Source organism: Patella vulgata, chromosome 9, assembly GCF_932274485.2.
Source record: "Patella vulgata chromosome 9, xgPatVulg1.2, whole genome shotgun sequence".
Lineage (NCBI taxonomy): Eukaryota > Metazoa > Mollusca > Gastropoda > Patellidae > Patella > Patella vulgata.
In genome coordinates, this window is record NC_065887.2 from 38360212 (window position 1) to 38381121 (window position 20910).

The 20910-nt window shown below is 33.5% G+C and overlaps 1 protein-coding gene across 1 annotated transcript in view; it reads left to right on the top strand.

Moving 5' to 3' along the window:
* Positions 1-20910, top strand: part of LOC126807856 (ATP-citrate synthase) — a 40191-nt gene that overhangs the window by 5753 nt on the left and 13528 nt on the right. Inside the window, exons 2-12 of the mRNA XM_050532696.2 lie at positions 5223-5412; positions 5902-6024; positions 8309-8470; positions 10789-10880; positions 12445-12524; positions 12794-12924; positions 13478-13596; positions 13971-14107; positions 16424-16485; positions 16925-17042; positions 17653-17795. Of these exons, the coding sequence (XP_050388653.2) occupies positions 5263-5412; positions 5902-6024; positions 8309-8470; positions 10789-10880; positions 12445-12524; positions 12794-12924; positions 13478-13596; positions 13971-14107; positions 16424-16485; positions 16925-17042; positions 17653-17795 (1317 nt within the window). The 5' untranslated portion in view covers positions 5223-5262. The remainder of the gene's footprint in view (positions 1-5222; positions 5413-5901; positions 6025-8308; positions 8471-10788; positions 10881-12444; positions 12525-12793; positions 12925-13477; positions 13597-13970; positions 14108-16423; positions 16486-16924; positions 17043-17652; positions 17796-20910) is intronic.

The following is a 20910-nucleotide window of genomic DNA, read 5'->3' on the forward strand; positions in this document are numbered from 1 at the left end:
AATAATTGTCTTATGTAGCACTACATTATGTCCAATGGTCATTTTTAATTGCTATTCAACCACATTGTATATTATATAGAAAGTGCTGTTCAACCACATTGTATATTATATAGAAAGTATCTATAGAGTATATTTATGATCACACCATTACTATGGCATTAGTACACCTAATTAAGTAGATTAGTTTTTAAAACAGATTTAAATTCTGTAAATGTAGGTAGTTCCTGCATTATTTTTGGAAGATCATTCCAGAGAATTGCACCATTAAAAGGAAATGAATATTTTCCATGTAGCATATTATATTTTAGTACAGGTAGTAATGTTTAACAGTCGTATTATCGAGCATAGCAACATTAGATCACAAAGAAAATATGACTTGTGTTTGATTCTTTTATAGGAAAGCTGTTAGAGAGGTTTTTTTAAGATAATTTTATTCATGTACCAAGTAAAGTTGTTGGTTGTCTATAATCAACTATAATTGAATCATGACATTATAATAGATGGTAAATGAGGGGGATATTGATTTTGAGTTACGTGATGTAGAGTGCCAGCTGGAGCATCTCCAGGTACAAAGTGAAAAGTTATTCTATTTGTGAATAGTGTTGATACTGGGTTAAATTTTTCGTATCATTTCATTAAAAGATGGCAATACTTGCATTACTAAATATGACTGTCATCAAAACTCACTATTTAAACAAAAATTCCTTGCTTCAAATCTCTGATGTAAATTGAGTAAACATGTCATTTTAATTCACACATTAATGCTAATGTTTACATTTTACTTCTGTTTTAGTCCACATGGCATCAATAGAAAAAATATACGTTATCATGACTAAACTTTTTATTACCACTGGCCCAGCATGACCAGTGTTTGCTAGCATGATAGAATCAAATAACTAATTGCAAGAAAACTTAAAATATCTTTGTAGATTATTGTTCCTTTAAATATGCATTACTAGAAGAATGCCCGGCTTCGCTCGGGGGTCATAACCCCGAAACCAGAAGTGGTAGACTAACGCCACCTGGCCTATGTTACTCCCCGGTCCGAGCTACCCCTATACCCCAAATTTCAGACTCGGGGCAGACCTAGTGTAGCCGCCAACCCCGAACAGACACAGGCAAACAGACAAACGACAGTCACAAATATTAGTATATATATGTACGAGCTTAATCTGCCTCTTGCAGGTCTTTCTTTTGGCCTCAAATGTTATATAAATTATTATATACAAATCGTCAGAATTTGTAATGGATTGAAACATGCTCACCATTTAAGAATTTAATGTAAAAATGGATAATCAAGACTTTGTTCATTATCTTAGCAATGAAAATCAAGACTAGCTGTTCTTGTGAAAACTTGCAACATTCATACATGTAACATAGCGCAGAATAAAGTAGTTTGAAGGTAATTTTCAATATATTCTCTATCTATTTTTAAACTATTCTAGAGAGATTTCTCAGCTCTTTATCAAAATTTTGGATAATGCATCTTTAATTACAATTGATTACCATTATACAAACGCTTCCAGGGAACAAGCATAATACATGATTGATGTGCTTATTTCTGTCATTGAGCCAAATAGCATGGTTTCGATCCGTGTGTGTAGCAAGGAGTAGGGTCGCCTGTCTGACCTTGTGGGTATCTCCGGGTCCTACAGTTTCCTCCCACTGGGTCCCACTACAAAAAAACCCTATGTAATTTGAATTTTTGAAATGAAATTTGTACAATGATAGTCCTGAAATGATCCAGTTGGTGTTGAGTGGACTTTAAACCCCATTTCTCTCTTAGTTCTGTCATCTTAGTTTTGACGAAACTGTTCAATGTGTGACATAACTTTTATGTAAATGAGTATTATTTACTGGTATTATAAAAAGATGGAAATGTTCTTTATATATGGTAACAAATACATCAATATGTCAGTTGAATCCTCATAAATTATTATGTTACATAACGGTTATATAAAATGAAAAACTGATTTAATGGTGTCAAGTCTGTCTTCTATATGAATTAATAGTCTATTCCTGGATTTCATAACTAGAAATGTAAAACATTGAATCATGCAGTACCAGCATGTTATACTTGAAACTCATAAATCCTGTAATATTTTATATATGACGGCTGTCCTGTGGTACTGCAACATGTACTGGTTCTATGGAACATACATGTACAGGTACACAAGTGACAAGTCCCATTGCACTATCAATGCAAGTCATGTTGAACAGGACCATCCAACAGCCTGTCAGTGTTAAATTATCCAGCAGTCTCTTCAACGTTTAACCCTCTATTTAATAGTAAATGCAGACTAATAAATTGCCAGGTTGTCTGACAGGTGATTGACGAGATTTATTATCTGTTTCATAACGCAGGTTTATTTAATGTCCGTCACTTGTTTCTTTACATCTGATCTTCACAGATTCAGGTTATATTTTCTTGTGTTTCTTCATTTGTCTGTTTTGGTGGATTTTATGTTGTTACAGTTCCTAAGGTTTGTGAAATTTCTTTGTTTATTGCAATGGATATTTTACATTTACCGGTATAGCATTTCAATTAATCTTTTCACAATCAAAGCATTATTAATAGTGCTCTCCTTTCACCATTATGCTCAGGGTATTTTACAAATGGAACATGAATCATAATTTATGAGGTGGACTGTAGGACTGGCCTTCAAACACTTGGGGTTCTAGACTATTAACTTGAATGACCCAGGTTGGAATCATGGCATTGGTCTGAAACCGATCTTCGGGATTTTTCAAGCATGGCCTTCACATCAATGGTGACACCTTAGCAATTGGTAAAGAAAGTGTGCCTAATTGCTTATATGGAATGAAAACCAAAGGTCATGTCAAGTACTATTTACAGATGGACATCAAAGAAGTCAAATCTATGGCCGGACAAAATTCTCCTCCCATGCTCTTCTGGCATCCCTAGATAATTTTTACATTCAGGAAGCCGGAGGTTAAAGATACAACAAAGGTGTATTACACTTCTCAGTATTTAATCTGTATTTAGATAACATCCTAAGTTTAAACATTTAGTTTCAAGGAATTTTTGGACATCCATAATCTTATTTGACAACTGTTATTTTTTCAAAGCTGCATTTTAGACACATCAACAGGGATTCAGATCATTTGGCATATAGGGGAAGCATATCATGTGAATAGTATAGGCCCAAGAACAGTTCCTTGTGGAACATCCAATGGTGGGTTTCAGTTGATGATTTGCCATTCATTGTTTCCTGTCAATCAAAGAGCTTCTTAAACCTGTAAAGTGGAATTTTAACTTTGTATTTTGTTTGTGATGTGACAGACTTGGTTAAGATGCATAGACTTTGCAGTTTTTGGGCGCGACTGAGCTGTGGTCTTATACCTGTTCAATGTTTACATAAGACCAGTTATTGCTTCAAATTATGACCTAAATGGCACGACTTTAACTTGAATAATTTTTATAGGAAGTCATTTTAATCTATGTTCACTTTGTTGTATATCGGCAAAAACCCCATCTGATTTAGGTTTCTATTTCGGGCCAGATTGAATTGATTTTTTTTTATTTACCACTTTGCCAGGTAGCTACACTAAATACTTCGTATGGAAGTAAATATATAATTCCATGTACATATTGTAATGGATTTCTTATATTTATTTTTAGAGAAAAAATATTTATGATTTGTAATAATAAAATAAAACCAAGTACGATCAATCCAAACCATTAGACAAAATTCGAAGTCCTAAAAGAACGGTATAGGCAAAATAGTGTAATCAGCATATGGACTGTTCACCGTGTGTCCATCCGTATTAGGTTAATGTTTTGTGACATGTTTATCACAATGTCCTTTATTACATCATATAGAAAAATAGGATTCGTCATGTGACCTGTATTATGTGACAGTGCTTTAAAGGTATATTCCTTCAAGGTTAATTAGGTGAATTGTACAACCCCAAAACTTATTTTCGAACTTTTGATGGGGTTTTTTTCTGATGACTTGTAAATGAATCCTAAGATATTTCAGACGAAAAATTTCTAACATTTGTTCTTTGCAAGCAACAAATATTAACTCAGATTTATTGTCTAATTCGAAAGGGGTTGGATGTCAGAATGATTAGTGCATGCATGTTATATCATAAGGTCTGTCTATTAGTCATCTGGCATGATTTTTCGATTCCCCGGTTGTGTACGTGACAAGGAGTAGGGTCGCCTGTCCAACCTCATGCGTTTTTTCCGAGTCCTCCGGTTTCCTCCCACTGCTAAAGACCCCTACGCGCAGGCAAATTATTGAAATAAAATTGAACCATATGTTAGTCCCAAAATGACTTAGTTTGTGTCGAGTGGATGTTAAACCCCATTTTTCTTTCTCTCTGTTTCTCTTGTCTAATCGAAGGCTTTAAGTTTAAAATTAAAATTAGCATGTCAATCATTAAATTGATTGGATGGTAAATTTTCCATATCAGTAAATTTCATTATTGGAAAGTATGATCCCAGATGTGTATATATACATGTACATGTATATTCAGGTAACGATGGTATGATATACTATATTATTGAATTACCTGTTAAATATGTCCGTGGTGTATACCTTATTGAATTAACCTGTAAGATATCAATATATTTGAACTTGTCTAAAAATGTCTTTGTACAGGTATTATGTATACATGCACATATATTTATCTATAGAGTAGGATAGTAATAAATTTTATAATGCAGTAATCCTCCTAAATATGTAATCAGTGGTTGAACAATATATATTCTAACTACCTAGACAGATACATCACCAAAAGTATATTATAACTTGGCTGCAACACCTGTGAATGGATTAATGTTGAATCTGGTTGGGATTAAGTAATAAATTAGTTGGGACTTATTATGCAATCTGTTCATGTTTATTATAGTAACATGTTTTATGGAATGCATTTTGACTTGATATACTATGAAATAAACAATACATTTCAGATGAGGTAATTGGGCAATTTCTTTCTTTACTTTTGGTTGTTTGACTTTTGATTGGAATACATTTTGTCAACTTGTATCAACAGATAGGCTACTGCTCCTTTAATACTGTACCAGTAAACCTTACATGTAGTGTGCACCAAATACATTATACCAACACAGTGAAAGGATTATTTTGGGATCATTTCATCATGGATATAATACTCACTGGGTATATAATAGTGTGTAGCAGATAAACATCAAAATGTCAGACATAATATATTTTATTATTTTATACTTGCAGATATTTGGAATTAACCTCTGACCCCATTTAAGCAAACAAAATGTCTGCGAAGGCGATCTCTGAGGCTAAAGGAAAAGAATTGTTGAATAAGTTTTTACAAGATAGTGCTATAAAGAACCGATTTGCTGAAGTCAACGAAACCACAAACTTCAATCAGTTGACAGAAGATCATCCATGGCTTAAAACTGAGGTAAATTGATTGTTTTAAAGATAACGAGTTACAAATCGTGAAACCTACGACAGCTGTTGTCACAATCATTGACAATCAAAGCAAGGAGAGTATCTACCCTTGATTATAATTAAATGTTACGTAATAATTATATTTTGTGAATAATCAAATTGTCTGAAAAATGCAAATAAAGACCGGCTGCTCATGGGAAAATAATTTCGACTCTAGATGTAATATGACACTAGATGTAATAAATATATTATATTGGTTTTTTTCTTGTGCAATTCTATTGGATGACACAATAAATATGTTATATTGTTGTTTCTTGGGGATTTCAATTGAATGCTACAGCTCTTAGTACCAGTATTTATTCTATTTCTGAATCATATCCCATTTTAAAAGTACCAGTAATCAAATCTTATATATGTCAAACCCCCTACTCCCTGCCATGTTGTTTATAAATATATATTGATTTGAAGTATAATTGCTTATAAATATTTTATTTTCTAGAAATTGGTAGTAAAACCAGATCAACTGATCAAGAGACGAGGTAAATTGGGGCTGATTAAAGCTGGTGTCGACTTTAATGGAGTTAAAGAATGGTTGGCAAATAAACTTGGAAAAGATTTTGAGGTGATTATCTTTATATTTCTTTTCACATGATGAAATCTTACACTATTTTCTTTTTACGCTTTTAACAAGGAACTAAAATGTAACAAGAATGTATTTGTATTTATTGCATCTCACTGATGGTGAAATCTCGACTTTCAAGTTTACATATCAACACTTTGTAGTATGTTACAGTTCTAAGAAAAATGATCGTTTGAAACTAATGATCAACTTCGGAATTCTGTACTTTAAAAAGAATAAAAATCTTTCTTTCAAGTTAAAAATAATGACATTGTGATTATTTTAAGTAGAAGAAGCAGCTGTTGTATGAAATGTTAATCCTCGGTTTAAATGCCTGACACTACAGGACATCAGTTAAATCTGAACTAAACTCATTTATTTAGACTAGGAATTATAGTTGATCTATCAAGGTTAAATCTCACTCAATGTCTAGGAATTAATATTTATTTATTTGGTGATTTTAAAAAGACCTAGGGCTTAAAGCATTTAGTTACTGGCTGAAAATCACATTAAATAATATTCAAGCATTTTGTTTAGCCAAGATATTTTATTAATAAAGTCCACCAAATTTAAAATATTTTAAGGCCCAGGGTCTACCATTCTTAATGCAATTCCTTCTTTATATCTTGTCCCAGCCTGTTTTCATTAGCCCAATCGGAGCTGAACAGTACAACGTTAAACCTCATTTCATCTCGTCCCAGCAATTATCTCAACCAGGACCTAAAATCTTGAAATTCTGTGAATGGTTTTCGCTTTCCGTGGAAAAAAACTAGAAAAATTTGTAACCTAAATTTGCGTATTGCAGGTCTTTCTTTAGGCCTGTAATGTTATTTAAATTATTAATTAGACATTAATTACAGTCTCAAATATATCAGTGCCCTGGTTACCACAATGCACACATCTTGTCAAAACTACAAACGCTGACAACTTGGCTGAGAATAAATTAATTTGAATGAAATTTTCAACATTTTCATTTTACATTATCTATTTGTGAGCTATTTAGCAAGAATGGTCAGCTCTTGATCTAAATCTTACATAATGTATCTTTTGAGTTTTATTTCATTTTCGTCATGAAATTTTCTGTTTTTTTATAAGACCACATTGAATAATGAACCCGGACATATCTTTAAAAGAAATATAATATTTATGTCAGTCCCATCCTTTTCACAAGATTACAAAAGCCTGTGATAATTTCTAATTCTATTGATAATTTCTAATTCTATTGATATCAGTAAATTTATTATACTCCTTTCTGCTCTAATTATTTTATTGAATTATTTCATAGTATCAGGTTACTGTGTGAATAACCATTACGATTTTTTGTGAAAGGATCAATCTCAGATATGTTTTAGTGAATAAAACTAGCTACTTTTGTGTGAAAGACTCTTAGATAGTTTATCCCACAACTTTTACTGTAGCCTACCATTAAGTCAACTGGCGTGGTTTCGAATCCCCGGTTGGATGTGACAAGGAGTAGGGTCACCTGTCCAACCTCGTGGGTTTCCTCCAGGTCCTCAGGTTTCCTCCACTGCTTTAAAATACCCATACGCGCAAGCGAATTATTGAAATAAAATTAAAATCATGTTAGTCCCGAAATGACCTAGTTTGTGTCAAGTGGACGTTAAACCCCATTTCTCTCTCTCCCTCTCCTACAACTGTACAACAATCTGAAGATCTTATAATTTTATAGGTTTTGAAAAAAGTTTCCATATCAACAGTATCCGTGGACTCTGGATAATCATGTTCATGTAGCCTCTCTTGTCAAATATATTCACAGTGGTGTGGCAGTCTGATTTCAGTGAATGGAAGGTGCAAGTTTTAAGGGATTATGGAAATTATTACATTTTTGCTCAATTTTGTGCAATATCATTAAATTTGATTTCTAATTTTTGCTGAATGATTGGATGTGCAGTCGTTGAAAATAAAAAAGGAACAGAGATATGATACATGTATATTGATTCTGAAGTAGGAAGTGACATCGGATGTATACTGTTTTACATAAATGAAAATATTCTAACATTTGCTTACTCTCTTTGGTTGAACACCTGGTATCACTTCTCTTATCAAGATTTATATTTTAGACATGTGTAAAAATTGTAGAGGAATTAATCGTTTCGAATTGGTTGACACTTGTAAAAAATCATAGTAATTAATCTTTGTTTCAGATTGATAGACTTGTATAAAAATCATAGAAGAATTAATCCTTGTTTGAATAGAGGAATTAATTTATGTTTCACATTGATAGACATGTGTATATATATCAAAGAGTAATTAATCTTTGTTTCAGATTGGTGCTGCTAAAGGACGTCTCAAGAATTTCATCATTGAACCATTTATAGCTCATCAACAGACTGAGGAATTCTACATCTGTATTCACTCTCATCGATATGCAGATTCTATACTCTTTCATCATGAAGGTGGAATCGATATTGGAGACGTTGATGCCAAGGTAATTATTGATTTAGATCTACTGTTAAGTTTTAATCAAGACACAGTTTATGATAAAACAAACCCCCGCCAATTAAAACCAAAAGACTTATCCATAATTTATAACGGTGAAAGTTAAACAAATTTATATCAATGAAATCCAAGACAGTGATGAATTAACTCCTTACTGAAAGTACTGTTGATGGGTAGAAGAATCACAGTGCAGTCAAGATCGGATCTCAGTGGCATAGTTGGGGACCAAAAGTAAGGCAATAAAGTAGAGGGGTTTTAATACAGGACACGTTTCTGGCGCTTCATCTTCAATAGAAGGCTTGATCTCGCTTTAACTACCTACATCTTATCAAGGCCTTGCATAATTCGGCACTAATTTCGATTGGGTACAAGCCCAGCTTGTGAGCCGATCAGATTCCTTGATCGTCGTGAATACCAAGTCTCGCACTTTCAAGCTAAAATGTCTACCTGTGATAATCGAGTTGCCAAGTTCAAGGTTCATTCAATGTCGAGGTTTCCTTGGAGGTCGCGATGTCACAACCTCTGGACACTGCTCACGTGTCTGTAGATAACATAGCTATAAGTTTGGGAATTGTGAAGTAAACAAGCAATGGCCAGATGTTGTAAAACTCGCAGTCATTGCTTCTGGAACATGCTGGCGCTTGCCCTTTATCAATTTATATCAAGATGTGTTTTATGGAAAGAAATTGATTGTTGAAATGATAAAAAGTAACCTACATTTGCTAACCCTGCAATAGTATAGCTGTGTAAATAGAAGTTGTTTATACTTGAAATGTTTTAATAGACCATACTTGAGAACCGATATCCAGTCAAGCAATAAGTTTAGCTAAAAATTAATACTATTGAAAGCTTGAACAAATTTATCTCAAGATAGAAAAAAAATGATTGAAAAAAAATAAAATAAACTACATTTGTTTGTACTTGACATTTTTACTTGATGACATTTTTTCTAGTGATTCCACTGACCAGTCAGGCATTCAGTTTAGATATTTTTTGCAAACATTTGGATAATCTTGATTTTTGGATTGGCAAGTTTTCATAATGAATTAGATGTCCATGCTTGACCAGGTATACAGTAATCATATTAAATATCAAATAATATTTAAATATATGACAGATTAAAAAGTATGGAAGCTTTTAATTGAATGATATAAATAAATTTGAATTTTTACATGCATTTGACTGTATGAAGGTGAATGAAGAACGGAACAGAATTTAATTTTGCATCAATAGGTTTTAATTAATTCATTCAGATATTCATAAATATAATTAAATCAATTAGAAATAATACTAATAAATTTATTAATAGTATGAACAGCTGTTGATTGTAGGAAAATCTTGAAAAATCTGCTGCGTCCCCATAATTATCTTTTAATACTGTAGTCTATAATACTAATGAATGATAGTAAACAATCAAAATTGTGGAAATCTGATTGAATTAGTAAAAAATAATTAGTATGGCCTGCTTTTTCTTGTTTCAAATATCCGAAAAAAGGTAGACGTTTACAAGGTAGGATTTTGGTCAGAGTTTGTCAAGTTTAAACAAGCTAACATATTTATCTTTGTATTTAGTAACCTCTTGTAAAGCGATCTAAAATGTCACCTTTATTTGATCAAGTAGAATTTACAGTTAATGTACTTGGTTTAACTACAGTAAGGACACAGTGTCTGATATTTTAACACACCAACTTATGAGTGTTTTGGATTTAAATTTCTTGTGTATTTGTTAGCGTCCCCTTAAAGGAACCCTTTGCAGTTCAAATTTGAGTCTGTGGAAATGCCGCTGTACTGGCAAAATTTCCCCATTACACACTGAATTGTATTTGTTTATTTTCATTATCCCAGTTGTTACAGAAAAGTAGGATGTTTTGGTCTAAGTCACCTTTTGTCTGTCTTAATTTAAACATACATTATGCAAGAGGTAAATCTGCCTATTGCAGGTCTTTCTTTAGGCTTGAAATGTTATTTAAACTATTAATTACACATTTATTAACATATCCAGACCATAATCAACTCTCGATGGCATCGGATACTCGTGATTTTAACTAAATTAGAACGGTTCGCCATTTAAAAATTTAATTTAAAAATGGGAAAGCGAGGCTAAGTCGCAAATATATACTAGTGTGCTAGTTACCACTATGCACACTTCTTGTCAAAACAATAAACATTGATAATTTTGCTGAGAATGAAGTAATTTGGCTGAAATTTTCTATATTTTCTTTTTTATCATCTATTTTTGAATTATTATAGCAAAAATACCCAACTCTTTATTAATGTACCTGTAAATTAAGTTTATTCTATTTCTAGGCTGTTAAAATTGATATACCTGTAGGGGGTGAACCTAATCCTGCAGAGATTAAATCAACATTACTCTCCAAAGTACCAGTGGAAAAACAAGAGTAAGTTCCAAGATTTATTATTAACTAATCTAAAAACAATAATTTTCTTTAAAAAGTTTGATTTCAATTTATATTATCTGGATAGATTTTGGAATGTGTCCCAACAATAATTTTTTCCTAACCTACCGACATCCCAAACTTAGGCTGCCTCTGTACAGTTAGCTCCGCCTGAGAATAGGCCCTTACCTAATTAACCGACATTTTAATTCCTACATCGGCGATTATAGTCGAAAACAGAGTATGCCTTTAGAAATTTTTAGAAGTCATTATTTCTCTTTGTTTTCATATTGAATGAAATTTAATATGTTTATTTAGCCGTTGTGTGTATGAAAGATGTCAAAATGGATTAGAGCAGAAGCACAAAATAGTCCACTAATTATTCAATATGGCGGCACCCATGAAAGCTACGTTCACAGAAGAATTTGTTTGCGAAGACAAATTTAGGAGTATATAACCTTGTTTTGAAAGATAAACTGATTGTAACTTTAAAGACAGTTTACAATGACAAAGACTGTATTGCAATATCACCCATTGGCACATATTATATATCACTTTTACTGGAATAGCAGAAGTCGACATTTTGCAAACTTGACATATTTGTTTACATAAACCACATGCTTCGGTTATAAAAAGCAGTATATATACGTCATTGGCCGTAAAGTTGATAAGCCCCGCCCCAAAATGATCGCATGAGCGTTTTAAATGGATGTCATTTAGCGCAGTGATGTATTCTCGAGGTATGAAGTAGATGCATCGCTGTGTGCAGTATGACCTACATGTACCAAGGGAGCTTTTGGGGGAGGGAGGGGTGAATATTGTTTTCTACACATGTGCTAGATCAAATGGTCTGTCATTGAGTCAAGTGGCATTGTTTTGATCCCAAGCTTGTATGTGACGAGGAGTAGTGTCGTCTGTTCAATCTCCTGTGTTTTCATTCCACAAGCAAATTATCGAAAATTAAAAATTGAGCTATGTTAGTCCCAGAATGACCTAATTTGTGTCAGTGGATGTTAAACTCCCTCTCTCTGCCCCAGAATGACCTAGTTTGTATCAGTGGATGTCACACTCCCTCTCTCTGCCCCAGAATGACCTAGTTTGTGTCCGTGGATGTTAAACTCCCTCTCTCTCTGCGTGTGTAATGTATACTATGATCGAGTAGTCATCAGATTAAGAATCCTGTCAATTACTGCATCAAAGTCAATAAACGATTTGGATTCAAATCACTGATCCTGACAATGCAATTTTTCCATTTCGTAATCCATGCTAAAGTGTTCTCTTATGGGTTATTAAATCTAAATCAAAGATAGATAATCTCCTGGAATGGATTCAATCAGATTAAAAAGAGCCCCATCAAAAGATTTTACCCAACAATTAGAGGTACCACTGGTCAGATTAATTGTCTGCTGTGAATGCTGAATAAAAACTGTTGGGCTGATATTTCTTTTAGAGATCCAACTTTCACAATTCACTGCAAGAGATTCTCAAATGATGAATTGTAGTGTAATATTTATAGCATCCGAGAAATTAAGTGCTAAATATTTATGTAAAACTATTTTGCTTGCAGGAATTTATTAAAGTTTGTGTTGACCTTGTACAATGTTTACCGTGATTTACATTTTACCTACCTAGAGATTAACCCATTGGGTAAGTAAATAAAGTTAGATTAACCCTTTGGGTAAGTAGACCCAAGTTAGTGAAATTGCTAGAACAAGAGAGATTCAGTAAATTTTATTTCTAGATTAATGGTTGCATCTAAACTAGATATTCTACATAAAAATCCCTAGTGCTGGCCATTATATTGTTGCATCGATGTATCTCGATTCACTGTTCCACTGTATCAAATGGAATCTTTTATATTTCATACAAATAGTTCCTATGATATTTATTTAAAGAAATATTAAATTTTTTTTCAGTGATGGTAGGAGAGAAGATCTATGTTCTAGATTTAGCAGCTAAAATTGATCAGACAGCTGAGTTCTTGTGTAAATCAAAATGGGGTAATATTGAATTTCCCCCACCATTCGGACGAGATGCTTTACCAGAGGTAATTATTTTAACCTATGTATGATTTTTACATGTTAATCAGAAATCATCTTTGATAGATTAAAAATTGAGAAATACAATATTCACTGTCATGGATAGTATTTGTCAAGAGACAGACATTTGTATATCAAAACATCGCTGTTAACCCGGAAATATGCTAACATTGTACAAGTAACTATAGCCTAGGAAATGACTGGATGTTAGTCTGTAAATCACCTGTTAGTAAATAATATTGTATATAAACAATATTGATTGAATATAAACAATGTTGATTGTGTATAAACAATATTGATTGATTGTATATAAACAATATTGATTGTATGTAAACAATATTGATTGTATATCTCAATTGATATAGGGATTGGATAGCCGTGTGGTCAAACGATGTACTTTTGATCGTAAGAGTTGTCTGCCAATCTTTGTTGGTTATCTCAGAATCCTCTGGTTCCATCAACTATTAAAGATCCCTACGCATAAGTGAATTATTGAAATAAAGCCATATTATACCCAAAATATTTAGTTTGTGTTGAGTCGACATTAAATCTCATTTCTAGGAAGCCTACATAGCTGAACTTGATGCTAAAAGTGGTGCCTCACTTAAACTGACAATTCTCAATAAAAATGGTCGAATATGGACAATGGTTGCTGGAGGTGGTGCTTCTGTTATCTATGCGTAAGTTTTTTAACTTCAAAATTCTATTCATCCTCATACAAGATTTCATTTTGTATGTCTGACATGACACAGTGTATAGGGCAGTTCAAAGTTCAGTATCCTGATGGAGTAATATAGGTGATACAACTTGATTATTGGTACATGACATATTGGTTTTATATTCGGCAACAAGTTATTTGTAACAGATTATTGTGCTAGACCTTTCTCTATATGCTCTTGATATTTCAATTAGCTCTGTGAATGAGGATTGAAGGCTGGAGCGGTGTTATTAGAGATCTACCCATTTCCATCCCTTTAACACGAAGACAGTTCATACAGTCTTGAAATTGGTTTCAATATAAATTTTTTTTACAGTTTTCAACTTGTGTTTTCAGTGATACGATCTGTGACCTAGGGGGAGCTGCCGAACTCAGTAACTATGGTGAATATTCGGGAGCACCTAGCGAACAACAGACATATGAATATGCTAAAACACTTCTTGGATTGATGACCCAGAAAAAACATCCAGAGGGTAAGACAACTTTTAATTGGATTTTTTTTAATGCTGTTAAAGTCACTTATTCTATTTCTGCATTTTTCTGACAAATCAACTTTATCGCGACTTAATCCACACGAAATTGTCCTTAAATTGAGTATTTAACATTTAATTATGAAATCAAAATATCAAGTATAGATAATCTCCCAGCTTGATTCGAAAGAGACCCATTAAAAGATTTTATCCAATACTTATGTTTAGAGAATGTTGAATGTTGAAAAATTTTCAGTTCATCATCAATGGAAATGAACCATTTTCAGTTTGGTGTTCCTTTCAGAGACTCGACTTTACAATACTGTTACTTTGAAGAGATTAATAATCTCAGAAATGATGATCAGGTTTAATGAATTAATTTAGATTATGAAGGCCTTCATTCGGTCCAACTTACGCCAGACGTCGACCTAATTAGCTACTGAATTTCACCGACTTACGCCACCTGTCAACTAGCTAATGTCTAGTCACTTTTCCTAACGACGACTGTTGTCGGCCTCTTTGTGGTAAAGTTTTATTGATCAAGAAAGTTATCAAAAAAGGCCAATTGGCTTCCAAAAAGTAGTTATCCAATAAATATATAGTTTGAACTAATTACTGCAATCATAAAATTTGTAGGTCACATCAAAGGTTTAGGGGTTATAAAGGTCGTAAACTCACGAGACAATTTGCCCATCAACGGTTGCTGCCGGCCTTTTTTATGTATTGTTTTATTGATCAATAAAGTTATAAAAAAAAACGATTGGTTTTCCAAAAGTAGTTATCCAATAAGCTTTTAGTTTGAACTAATGATTGAAATCATAAAACATATATGTCACATCAATGGTTTCGGGTTATAAGGGGATCACGTGGCTAAGTGGGTAAGACGCTGGCTCGCTAGCCTAGAGGTCAGTGTTCGATCCCTGCATTTGCCGAGTAAGTTCATCTAGATTTTTCGGCGTGGTTTCCCCTTGTCAGTGATGCAGGACGGAGGGCCTGACAAGGACAGCTGTCTAGTCGTTCGGATGTGACGAAAAACCGAGGTCCCGTGTACAAATTGGCGTGCACATAAAAGATCCCTTGGCAGTTGGAATTCGATATAAGAGTAGGCCGTAGCGCCGCTACCCGGGCAAAATTTCCCTCATAGCACACTGTATGGCGCATGCCCATCTTCATTAGCCAAGTTTAGGAGCAAAACAGTAGGACGTTAAACCCCATTTCATTTCATTTTATTTCGGGGTTATAAGGTCGTAAACTCTCGAGAAAATTTGTGTCATAGGGCGCCATTTTGTACACAAGTTTAATATTTTCACGCTCGTTCATCTAATAATTTTTTGCTATGGAAAGTGATCCCGATTCAGAATTTGAAGGAATTTTATCAAAGGATATTTATTTACATGTAAATATTTATCTCAGTAATGACAAATGTTCCGGGGGGAAAGTGATTTTTCCGAGATATGAAACAGAGAAGAAGATATACGTAATATACAGCGTACCAAAAATGGTAGCCACTCTTCGTCGAATTGTAATATCCCAGCGCTCACATTTTTAATTTTTTCGCTGTGGAAAGTGATTCCGAATCAGAATTTGTAGGATTTTTATCAAAGGGTATTTTAGATGTGAATATTAATCTCAATAGTGTTCGGGAAATTGTTTTTTCCGGGATCATAAACGGAGAAGAAGATGACCCAGATACGACTTAATACGAATAAAAATCAAAATGTGTCCCGTGGTCGGCGAATAGAATACCGACTTTGTTCAGCAAACTAAGTTAAATTCAGTGATTTTTTTCAACATTTTTAGGACATTTAAATGAGGATAAAAATAGTTTGATTTTTTTAATTTGCTCATTGTAGTAAATCTTGCACATTTTAATCGTCAATTAGACGAATGCCTACGGAAGCATGCTATGGCCTGTTGTACAATGTGCGTGTGCTAAACATTGTTGAATTTAAATAAAGAATAACTTTGTTGTTACTTTGTATTAGTGCTTAAAAGTTAGACCATTTTGATGCCCAATTATATATCTTCATTTGAATATATGAACATTTTTTGACTGGAATAATAGTTTGTGTGTTATTTTGTGTTTTCTGCAATATATTGGATTGATTGATAATCCTTTAATTAGCTCCAGGGAGATAAGCTATTGTCTAGTTAATTGGCTTAGGGAGAGACAGTAGTAGATAATGAATTAAGTCTAGGGGTCAATGAGTTAACAAAACAACCTGTTCAAATCATATTGAAGGCCTTTAACAAAACAACCTGTTCAAATCATATTAAGTATTGAATAGTTTAGAAAATTCTTACTGTATATATTTCCAGGTAAAATTTTGATCATTGGAGGAGGTATTGCTAACTTTACTAATGTGGCTACAACATTTAAGGTAAGGATATATACCCACAATTAGATCAAATTTATTGTTTTGGGGGGTGAGGCGTGCCTGATCAAGATCTTGTTTCCAGAAATGGTCAGTTGAATGATTTTGGTGGATTTAAAGCAAAAAGTTCTGTTTTGAACAACTAAATTGTCAGTTGAATGATTTTGGTGGATTTAAAGCAAAAAGTTCTGTTTTGAACAACTAAATTGATATTCAGTTGAATCGAGGCTTGATAAAGCAAAAAGAGGACTGAATTCTGTGTCACTTGATTGTGATATTTCAATTTCAAATGTTCCAGACTATCGGTCGCACATCCCCAATAATAGTAGGAGATGATGGGGTGACAGTGCTGGAGAAAACCACAATTTATTTTATGCAGTTTTAGCCAACGTACCAATTGATTAATTCTATCATAATAATTTTGAAATGTACGATATATTTGCAGGGAATAGTACGAGCTTTAAGAGAATATCAACAAAAATTAATCGAATTTAATGTAAAGATCTATGTTAGACGAGCCGGACCAAATTACCAGGAGGGTTTACGTATCATGAGAGATTTAGGTGGGTATTCAATGATTTAATTGTACTTTAAAAATTTCTACATTTATGTACTTTATACAATCCAACCAAAAGTTTGTGGTTCTGTTTCGTGTAGGGCATGATATAGTTTTCAATCACAGTTCTCAGTCTAAAAGAAATGGGGTTTAACCTTCAATTGTTCTGCTCTGACTGGGAAAAAGTATCGGAGGTTTGAAGAATTGAAGGATGTGTTTGTTCGGGACAAGTAGGGCATCTGACGAGGAAAGGTTCGGGTTGGGAATTTGACAAGTCATATTGTTTGGATGGCACAGGCTATTCGAGGTTCAATGTACAAGTTCTTACATTATTGAAAAGATCCCTCAGCAGTTTGAATGTGAAGAGTCAGCCATAGGACCACTGCCCGGGCAGAATTTCCCTCATAACACACTGTATGGCGTATGTCTGTCTTCATTAGCCCAGTTCGGAGCAGAACAGTAGGATATTAAACACCATTTTATTTATCACCACCCTAAGTAACTGCTGGTGATTGGTATAATACATGCTTACTTCCTAGAACACCTGATACCACTTCTCAAGGTGTCCATACAAATTTCTTATTTATCAGTTCAAAATATGTGTTTTTATTTTCTAGGTGATACCCTTGGTGTTGAGATTCATGTATTTGGACCAGAAACTCACATGACTTCTATTGTTAGTATGGCTCTAGGTAAACGTACCATTCCTCACGATCCTCGACCAAAGAAAACTACTGCTAACTTCCTGCTAGGTGGAGCTGTAAGTACCTTTTATTGGCTAACAACAGTCTTATTGATAGTTAAATTGTTTCCTGATCAGGAGGTTTGAGGTTTTATCCTGGTTTTGTACAAGAAACCTCCCCTGTTTTTCCCTTGATATTGGTCCTGTGTATACCATGGAGGGAATGTTTAAGATCCCCTGACAGTTAGGAAATGCCGTTATCGGACAAACTTTTACCTTATAGTACACTGCATGAAGTATACCCGTCTTCATTAGCCAGGTTATCTTCAGTAATTCTACAATAGAAATATAAACCTTACATTATGTACAGATGGACCACATCATGCATAACAATTAACTAGAAATGTGCATTACAAACAAAATAAACAAGACAAAAATCCTGGACATTGTGTATCAAAGATAAAAATCTGTATACAGATATAACTGGACTATTGAAGACGGGCATACACTTAGTGTGCTATGGGGGATATTTTGCCCAGACAGTGGCACTGCAGCATACTCTTATATTGAATTCCGACTCCCATTGGGTCTCTTACGTGCATGGCATGGGACAATGGTTTTTCATCAATCCAAACGACTATACATTGTCTCTTGCCACACACTCTGTCCTGCACCACTGACAAGGCAGAACCACGCCGGAAAATCCCAATGAACTTTTATTGACAAACACCAGGATCGAACAGGGGACCTCCAGGTTAGCAGATCAACATCTTACTCACTGAGTCACTGTAGCTCCCAATATATAATAATATATATTGCTAGAAAACTATATCAATAATAGCTAGAAGCTTACTTTCTCTGCCTTTATCCATTGTCATTTATAAAGGATTTATTGAAAAAAATAGTTGTTTTTAAAATGAAAATAACCCTTCTTAATAGAAGCAATATTTTCTTATTTAAAATGCAAATAAATTTTCTTATGTAAAGATTAATAAAATAGAAACTTCCTTACTTACATTGGTCATAGACAATAATTATCAACAAATCTTGTATTCTAACAATAGATAGTTTGCTAGAAGAATATTATATTTTTTTTTATGTTTCAGTTAATGCAGGTAAAACTATAAAATCTCTAGTCTAGTCCAGTTGCAGTCTCTTAAATTAAAATATTCGAGATCTTGTCTTCCCACAAGAAAATATTTAGAATTAAAAAAATTGGAAAATTTGCAAAAGCTGAGATAATGTTTTAATAAAAGAGAATGTAACTTGACTGTTAGATTTTGTGAAGATATTTTCTTAGCAATCCTTCTTTGCATGCTATCTATTTATTTAGAATGATCTTAGTTTATGAAAACCAGTCAAATATTAGAGCACCCCTTGAATAAAATAAAATAAACTGTTCAATTCTAATTCATAAACTTATTATGTCGGAGGAACAGTCTAATATTTCCAAGGGGTGTTTTGTCATTTGACATGAGTAAAGTTAAGATTCTGCTTTTATACCTTTCAATTAATTTAAAGGAGAAATTTCCTCTAATTTTATTTTTATTAAATATTGAGAATGTAAAAAAAGAATGAAACGAAAATGTCAAATATCAGATGTTTCTAAAATTAGCACAGAGGAATGTTATCCTTTAAAGTTAATGATATCGAAATGTAGATTATTTCACTTTGCCTTTCTGCTGCTCAACAAATATTCTATCCAAGCAAAATTCCTCAATTCTGATCAGTTATCTTGATATAGTATAGTTTTATATTGTAATCATTACTGTAGTCGCACATTTTGGGTTCAGCCCATGTCTCGGGGGGGCTGGATTCAGCCCACGTCACGCTTGTTGGGTTCAGCCCACATCTTGCGGTTTGGGTTCAGCCCACCTCCCGCGGTTTGGGTTCAGCCCACCTCCCGCGGTTTGGGTTCAGCCCACCTCGTGCGGTTTGGGTTCAGCCCACCTCGTGCGGTTTGGGTTCAGCCCACCTCACGCGGTTTGGATTCAGCCCACCTCATGCGGTTTGGATTCAGCCCACCTCACGCGGTTTGGGTTCAGCACCGACAGTTTAGTGCATATGACATTGCAAGTGTTGATGACAGTATTTATAAGCAGTAATGATTATAGTGTGTTGTATTTAAACTAGTTATGAATGTATGAACTGATTATTTTACAGAATGTGACTGGTGTTAAATCTTTAGTATCTTTATTTAGTGGTGTATGTTGTTAGTCTATTTTTCTTGTAGAAACATTGAACCTCTCGACTCATATTGATATGAATTGTACATTATCACTCTCCTCTTATCTGTATGAAAAAAAACCTGTTGAATCGTAACATTGGCAAACTATTTTAAATTTTCCATATGAAATGAAGACCAGGAAAATGTCTTCCATCTACATGCACTTAAAACGTATAGTAAAAATACTGCTCTAGAAGATGTTCTGGTTTTTGAAGCAATCTGTCAAAAGAACCCGTAGGGCAAGCTTGATTCATATTTCTTGTAATTTGATTGTGTAGCATTTTAACACAATATAAAACAAACTAAATGATAAAGAGAGGACAGAATTTGTTATTCATATAGATATTAAGAGAAATGGTTACTTAGTCTTGGTATTAGAATTTAGAATTTTAAAATATTTGGATTAATACAAATTATAGTTTGAATAGATTTTTATATTTTGTTTCTTGTGCTTTTGTCTTAGATATAGCTTCTTGATTTAGATCACCTTTTTGTCAAGAGAAAAAAATCTTTCTGGATATTTGTGAATGGAAGATATGTGATAAATGAGTTACTAAATATAGACCAATATTGTACAGTATGCTGAGATTTCTGTCAATTTTTGTCTTTAACTTTCTTAAGAGGAACTATATTTTTATCTTCATCCAGGGTTTGGTTTTATGCATCTTCTAAACTAAGAATTGTAAATTTTTGGCTGATATATGAAAATTGTCTATTACTCACCAGTTATAAAGAAGACACAGTGTATTTGACATCTCATATATATCAGTAACTCATTTATTGCCTATTAGGTTTGATCATTCCGAGAACATCATCACTGTATCCTTGGCTTTGCTTTTAATGTTGCTCATTTCATCCTCAAAACTTGTATCATTGTTGAACATTCCTCATTCAGCCTGAAAAGCTCTTTTTTTTGAAACGTGATAAATGACATATTTATAGAAAAACAATATAATTAAAAATTTG